Here is a 7,915-nt window from a genome sequence, read left to right as displayed (position 1 = left end):
ATTTACCACCCAGGAGTACTGTTTTCACTAATATCTATCCTGCCCAAACTACGGATAAATTTACTTGGTAGTTTGCTAATGCTAGAGTACTGTGGAATGTGTGCTTTTCATCAACTTAAAATGTATATACAAAAGACAAGGTTCAGCTAGCCATTAGTTTACTGTTAAGGTTCATGAGGAGCATCTATTTTTCATAACAGTAATTTGACTCGAGACTACATAATTTTGCAAATCCATCTTAGCCTGTCATTACACTAAAATAATTCAATGTCAATAGTGATTTGGACACCCGGATTATTCCTCATTGCAGCTTGAATGTCATAAAGTAGACTGCCAAGTGAAGACAGATTTGGAGCTGAACTGTGCAGTTCATTTACTGCTTGGTAAGCAGTCGGTTCCGATCACAATTTGTTGTAGCTTCATCTTTTGAACCAAGTCAATTTCTTCAGGCAGCTATGAAGTTGCCTGTCGAGTTACGCAAATTGCCTCCAACACCCCGTTTTGCCTTAGCTCCAAATAGGCACCATCCCGTTAAGTTTCAGAGTAGAAGCATGGCTCCATCCTCCATATCTTTGTTGTTTGCTTTGCAGACGATACACTCCAGGTTTCCTAGCTTTCTGGAAACCCTTCTAGCCAAATGAAGCAACCCAGCTGTACATCAAATTTTTGCATTCTATCCTCCCACAGCTTTGCATTACTGTTTTTCCACAATCCCCAAATAATAATAACCAATTTCTGAAACACCTCAGTCGTCAGATGAAGTGCTTGCTCCAACATTCATTCCCTAAAATTTAATTTAGGGAGAAATATATTCTTTAATGAAAATGGTGCAGCGGAGAGTTATTCAAGAGCAGTAGGGCGCTTACAAAATAGATTAGCTGTGTTTTCACCACTGATCACAAAGAAGAATGAACATCTCCTGTATGGGAGAAGCCTTTCTCGTGCAGGAAGCAAATTGTTACACAAATATGAACTTCACCTGGAACTTTGGTCTTCCAAAGCCTCCAAAGTTTCTTAAAAGGGTTGCCTGATGATGTGGTTGCTAATACCGATCCCAAAACATGTCCCCTAGCAGTCCAATATGCACCTTTAACAGTGAACCAACCCCTTTTTTCATAGCTCAATGTAGTATCTTGCACTGGATTGCGAGCAGACGAATACTCAGTGTGTTCACCAACATTAGGACTGAAAAAAGTATTCAAAGAGGGATCACACCAAGTGCGATTTTGATGGTGAAAAAGATCACTCACTCTTTCAAAAACAGTATCTTCTGGTCTCTGAATACGAAGGGTTACTAGGAATCCATGCATCATTCCAAATGTGAACTTGTGAACCATCACCGATTCTCCATTTAGTGCCCGCTTTCAACACCGGCCGGTATACTCCAAGAAAATGGAGGAGCCTCCCCTAGTTTAACTTCCCAAAAGAAGAATTGGGATAGTATCTCGCCTTATAAATTTGAGCAGGTTTTCCAATGAACAATTTGTGCCTCATTGAGAAGGTGGCTACAATGAAATGGAAAAGTGTTGAAGATGTTTTTGCAGATGAAAGTCCATCAGTTGAGCTGTGAAATAACCTTTGGTGACAAAACTTCTTCGGCATCTGAACCCCTCTTTGATCTTTTAGTCGGAAAGACTTTCATATCATCTCATCAATCACTCTATCACATCAATAGGAACTACCATTCACAGTGTACTATTTGGTGGTCGTCTACCTATTGAGGGATCATTCCTCTGTAAAATTCATGTCAAGTAAACAATTTAGAGAACCGAAACCTAGAAACTAAGAAAAGCAACGTCTCCAATATGATCGATTTCCTCTACAACTACCAGAAACGTATGGCCGAAAGGTCGCCTCCTTTCAGAACCTCTCTACAATGGAGTGTGCAAGTTCAACATAAACCCACGCTTCTATGAAATATGAGATCACTAATTCTATATCTGAAACTTTTTGAGTAATAAGTAAGTCGCATGTAAGGAGCAACAACACTAAAATATACCTCTATATATAATTATATATTGCTATTGGTTCTAATAAATTACAGGTTAGTTTTGTTACATGGCATTACGAAAGAAAAGCTACTCTCAGAGCTTTAGGACTACAAAACTTTGGTTCTAATAATTACAGGTTAGTTTTGTTACATGGCATTACCAAGACAGGAAAAAGCTACTCTCAGAGCTTTAAGACTACAAAACTTCGACAGGCAAATCTGTGATCGATCCGCCAAAATTTGAATCTGCAATGCACAAAAGTTTCGCCATCAGTTTCATGCTTCACTAAATCCCTGTACTACTATCCTCAGGGCAATTGACACAGTATTCTAGCTTCATTGTTGTTTGCCTATTCTTTCTGGAATATAGGTATCTCCATAATGAGTAAAAGTACTGCAGTGCAATTCCCCTATCTGAATTCATATACATTTTCCTAGAATCTCGTTCAATTTCTAACAAGAAGTTTAGGACACTTTCTGATCAAGGAGATCCAACTATTGATTGATAGTGTCTCTCAAAAACCACCCAGTACATTAAAAGAAGCAAAAATTGTCAAGAGATAGTTCTAGATATGATGCGATACTAGTCATCTGGACTGAAATGAGCTACTAACCCCAACACCTTCCGTGTTACCCTGCCTATCAGAACCAGACTAATTTTCAACATTTATGAAAAAAACTATAATAGAAGAAACAGGCATACCTCATTGATGACTCTCTTGATTTTCAGGTCCCATACTGGAACTCGGCTGGGTAGAACTTGGCTGAGCCATAGCTTGATTCTGTAGGAGGAAATGGACCGATAAATACAAGGAAAGATAGCGCTCAAGTAGCAGTGTAGGACTTTAATTTGTATTAGAAATAGAAAAGTTAATTTCTCATAAGAGATGGAGAAAGTATTGTTAAACAAAAGAAGGAACGGTGCACTAGTTATATTTAAAGTGTGACCACATTTAAGCCAACATCAGATTTTATAATAAATATGTTCTCTAAATAAGGATTTATGGTTACTGTATGGCAAGAGTCAGACCATACACTAGTCATTAGTCATTACTCATTGGTATGATAAACACTTCTTTATAACTTATCATTCTAGGTAATGTTATGCAACTACCTGTACCTGATGTAGCTGCATCTGCATCTGCTGGGGAGTGAAGTACTGCTGATAAGGATCTGCAAAATTTGGTGCTCGTGTTTGGTTCTGACTTTCTGTCCCAAGCGGGTTAGACATATGCTCAGATTGATTTGTTGCTTGGACTCTGTTAGGATCATTGGGAAGCATAGTCTGCATTTGATATGCTGGCATAGGAAACCTCGGTCCCATATGAGCTGCTGCAGCTGCTGTTGGCATGGGGGAACCAGCTAACACATTCCCATATGGCATCATAGGCCGATTCATTCCCATTTCCATTCCCATGCCCATGCCCATTCCCATCCGGGCCATCCCCATTGGCATATATGGCTGAACACCAGGAAACATCATAGGGACCATGCCACATCCCATGGACATCATCTGCAGAAATCGGTAACAATCTGAATTTGTCATGAATAATGCATGAGCTCATATAAAATGCGACTGTCAGATCTTTCCACTGGTCGAATAACCAAATACGGTTGCTCTATTGATTGCCACTCACAATTTCACTTGACCAAAAATTGTTCATGCATGTGAAAAGGGAGGTATTGATATCTCCCAGAATATAACATGGTACATGAAAATAAATGGGACCATACCTGAACTTGCAACTGAAGTGATTTCAAGTACTCAATCGCTTCTTCCAGCATTGACGCTTTGTCCGACTGACATAAAGAAAGAAAAAAGAACCACAGTCAAAATATGATCAAAGAACCTTTGTTTCATATTTAACCAAAAAATAATAATCAAATGCCAAGACACATAAAAGAGTTGTACTTTTCATAGAACATGTATTCCAACCTTATTGCAACGAGGTATCAGTTCTTGTAAAGTCCTCATCTTCTCGTTGATCCTATCCCGACGTCTCTGCACACAAGCAATCCAATACTCAACATTTGGAAAGAAAAAGGACCAATGAAGTGAAGAACAACTCAATCAACAGTAGGTTTATCTATTCAAGTCAAGATTACAAACCCTTTCGGAGAGATTGTGGACCTCCGCGGCTCGTGATCTCTTCGTCGAACTCGATCCCCGGTTTACCTTCTTTGCACTGCCAGATTCAAACTCCACATCCTGCTGCAAATAGGAAAACATAACAACACAGTTAGGAGTTGGAGCGACTTCATCAGCTCATCCACGTGCCTCCCTTAGACTACCGACACGTGTAACTGAAATGCTGCAATGGAATAGGCGTATAGGTCCTAGGTCAGTATGTAATGGGATATAGCTACAGCCTAGGGACTAGGGTGGAGCGGCGGGTGGGTGCGCACAATATAACCCCTTTTTGGGAAAGTGACGCTAATTAAGTATTAATTAACCACCACATAGCACACTTTAACTAATTTTAAATATAATTAAGGTTAAATGACTAAACTACACTACTCACCTCGCTCTGACACTCGGCGTCGTCGGGCTCTCTCTCTCTACCTTTGCGCTTCCGGTCCACCGGCGGCGGCAGCGGCGGCGGGGGCTTCTGCGTCGACACCATCTCGGCGCTTAGGCTGCCGCTGCCGCTGGTGGAGCCTCCGCCGGGAGACGACGTCAGCGACATCTCGCATGTCAGGGCGTCTTTCCCGGCTGAGGCCGCGGTGGCGGTAGTAGCGGTAGCAAGTCCGCCGCCTCCGCTCATGCTGATGCCGGGGCTATCATTATTGTCGAGCCTCGACTCAGTAGCCCTGGAGCCGGGGCCCACCAGCGGAGTGTCGCTCGAGTCCACCACCGTCGTCGTTTCCCTCACCACGCTCCTCGGCGCCGCCGCCGCCGCCGAAACAAACGGAGACTTGTTGTTGTTGCTGTTGAGTCGGGAGAAGAGGAGGAAGTTCTGGGCCTCGGACCTCCTCGGCAAAGGATGGACCGGCGGCCGAGGAGGCGCCGGCGGCGAGTTGGCGGTGTTGTTGTTGTTGGGTTGAACGTTACTGGAATTGTTATAAAGAAGGTCGGAGCAGAACGAATCGTCGTCGTTGAGAGGGTAGTGTAGCCAGGAGGCCATTTCATCTTCGTGCATAAACAGCTGCGGCTGAGTTTCCGGCTGCTGCTGCGGTGGCGCGGCCGGAGCTGTGATGTGTTCCGGAATAACGACGTCGTATTTGGACCTCTTTTGTGCCGGCCTCTGGCTTTGGCTGTGCATCACTAACTGTCCGTTGTGCCATACCAGCTCCATGATCTCGTCTTCCGACCTAATTAACCACACATACCCCATCAATTCAACTCGTATGAATAAAAAGATCGGAAATTGAATGAGAAAATTATATATGAACATACATGGTGGATTTTCCGGGGCGAGCAGAAGAAGCCGGGATTGAGTAATCGTCCTCCATTTCGAAATCCGGAACGTGGTGATTCATTTCCTCCCTTTTATCCAACTTTGATCTCGACACCTACGCAACAACAACACATATAGAAGAGTAAGAACACAAGCCCAAACCCCTGTTTGGGACGATTCAAATCCATCAAAAACTGCCGTTAATTAGTTACCAGTTATGCAAAGATTCTCTATGAAAAAGACTGAGACTTGGGAACTAAAGACTGAATCTTTGATGATGATGAGTTGATGCAGCCGAGTCTGGAAAGCTCGAAATGTGCAGAACAGAGGATTGGTGTTTGTTTTTTTTTTGGGGGGTGTCTAAATGCGTTTGGTTCTCTCCCGCAGCTACCAGTTTAATACTGATAGCAAGCTGCTGCTCCAAACGATAAGGTTCTCTTCTCTCTTCACTCTTCTCTCTTCTCTACGAAGGAAAAGACGAAACGAAATTTTGACGCGACGCAGTGTGTCATTCCCGAGTAGAGTAGACTCCATAATGAACTCCCTTATTATCTCTGATTCTATAGTTAATGAACTAAGCAGTAAAGCACCACCCATTAAACAACCTAGCTCAGTATCACCCAACTCTGAAACTCAAGCTTTTAACTTTACCTCACTCTTCTCTGCTCTGCTCTGCTCAGCTCAGCTCAGCTCTTTGCCACCACAAGAAGCTCCAACTCAAAGCTTCCCTAATCGATCACAACCACGCATTAAGTGCCCCCCACTGGGTTCGGATGATAAGACTTCAAAGCTGCAATCTTCTATTTTTCTTGAGGAACATCAAGCCCACTCGGGGAGCTGTCCTCTTCTGTTTCTTTCCTATTTTGTGTATTTCGTTTGCATATGAGAGGTAGAATTGGACAAACAGACGATTTCGGTTTTGTACGATTCTACATATACGTACCAACAAAAATACTTTGGAAACCATTACATTTTATGTGCCATAGTTTTCAATTTAGAATTAACGACACCTTCACCAGCTACGTATGTGAGCGGCTCTTCCTCGTTTAGTACTTGTAGCCACCCTCTTGTAACTGGTAAATGTGTTATTAGGACCAAACCAAGACTCCAAACTAAAACAATTTCTCGATTTCGATTATATCTTGTTAGTTAACAGTTAACTTAGAATCGAGCGGTATGTTTGGTAATATGTTTTTGATGCAACTTCTCTCAAGTTATATGCATAAAAGCATTATCTTATCTGTCATAAGTAATTATTGTCAGACTATCGGTTCTCTAAACATGTAGAAATACATACATAAATAATCTCAAAATAAAGATAATATTCAAAATTTGGATCACGAAACAGATAGCTAGACTATCGGTTCTCTCAACATATAGAAATACATACATAAATAATCTCAAAACAAGGATAATATTCAAAATTTGGATCACGAAACCAGATAGCTAGACTATCAGTTCTCTGAACATGTAAAAATACATACATAAATGATCTCAAAACAAGGATAATATTCAAAATTTGGATCACGAAACCAGATAGCTAGACTATCGGTTATCTGAACATGTAGAAATACATACATAAATGATCTCAAAACAAGGATAATATTCAAAATTTGGATCACGAAACCAGATAGCTATCAACTTAAGACCACATTCTTCGACGTATATTGGGGTTTTTCGATGAAGCCTATTCGAATTTCTTTAATATTCGTAATTTAGAAGTTGTTCAGATTTGATTTTCATTATGTAAATTAAAAGAAAACCGACTTATTCTAGTAACAAAAAACTAAATATCAATTAATACTCTGATCGATTTATAGAAATATCCGCATATCTGATTATTTGAAAATTCAAAATTGAGCCTAGCTATACTCTAAATGATTGATTTTCAAGAGTGAATCAAGAGTTGAAATTCACTCCTGACTTTCTTCGATTTGATGGTACTTTGACGTGGATTGTGGTTTTTGTCCTGTATTCATTTGTGGTTTGCGGAATCAAATTTACCAACCAGCACCAGTGTTGGTCATGTATGAACAACCAATTAAAAAAAGAGAGAGAGAGAGAGAGAGAGAGAGAGAGCACAGAGAGAGCAGAGAGAGTAGAGAGAGGAGAGAGAGAGAGTGTGAGAGTTGATTAGCTGGTCATACATGACCAACACTGGTACTGGTTGGTAAATTTGATTCCGTGGTTTGCCTACATAATATTGCTTGTCTGGTCAAGCATCTCAATCAGCTACAAGATTCAAATGCAAAAGAAAATAAAAGAAAACCGTAGCACTAATTCAAAAGGCAGAGAGAATCTAGGTAGCTACCGATATTTCTATATTATTGTTCAACTAACAAACATTTCTGACAAAGATTGTTAGATCTTCTTCTAGCTCTGAATTGCACATTGTATATGTTCCAATGCTACGAACAGCCCACTGCTGCACAATCCTGATATCAAATTTCAATGTAATCTTGGATAGCAAATTCTCCATGAGATAGAAATACAGATTCTAAATTGTAACCAAGCATCTCGTAGAATT

General features: G+C 40.9%; 1 protein-coding gene across 1 annotated transcript; it reads right to left on the bottom strand.

The window, feature by feature from the left end:
• Positions 1-2,404: 2,404 nt before the first annotated feature.
• Positions 2,405-5,470, bottom strand: LOC101296459 (transcription factor PIF1-like). The gene is made up of 7 exons (XM_004292218.1): positions 5,388-5,470; positions 4,513-5,302; positions 4,101-4,202; positions 3,927-3,992; positions 3,725-3,790; positions 3,111-3,503; positions 2,405-2,772 (listed from the first exon to the last, which is right to left on the bottom strand). Exons 1-7 carry the CDS (start codon positions 5,468-5,470, stop codon positions 2,695-2,697), a joined length of 1,578 nt encoding a protein of 525 aa, XP_004292266.1. The 3' UTR covers positions 2,405-2,694.
• Between the last annotated feature and the right edge of the window lie 2,445 nt (positions 5,471-7,915).

This window comes from Fragaria vesca, linkage group LG2, assembly GCF_000184155.1.
Source record: "Fragaria vesca subsp. vesca linkage group LG2, FraVesHawaii_1.0, whole genome shotgun sequence".
Taxonomy (NCBI): domain Eukaryota; kingdom Viridiplantae; phylum Streptophyta; class Magnoliopsida; order Rosales; family Rosaceae; genus Fragaria; species Fragaria vesca.
Note: the sequence above shows the minus strand (reverse complement) of the source record. Positions and strands in the feature narration are given on the sequence as shown.

Excerpts from the sequence above, each read along its gene's own strand:
- LOC101296459 (XM_004292218.1), bottom strand. The coding sequence starts at position 5,470 with ATGAATCACCACGTTCCGGATTTCGAAATGGAGGACGATTACTCAATC. Across the intron at positions 3,504-3,724 it reads CACTTCAGTTGCAAGTTCAG|ATGATGTCCATGGGATGTGG; the intron begins GTATGGTCCCAT and ends CGATTTCTGCAG. Across the intron at positions 2,773-3,110 it reads TGCAGATGCAGCTACATCAG|AATCAAGCTATGGCTCAGCC; the intron begins GTACAGGTAGTT and ends TTCCTCCTACAG.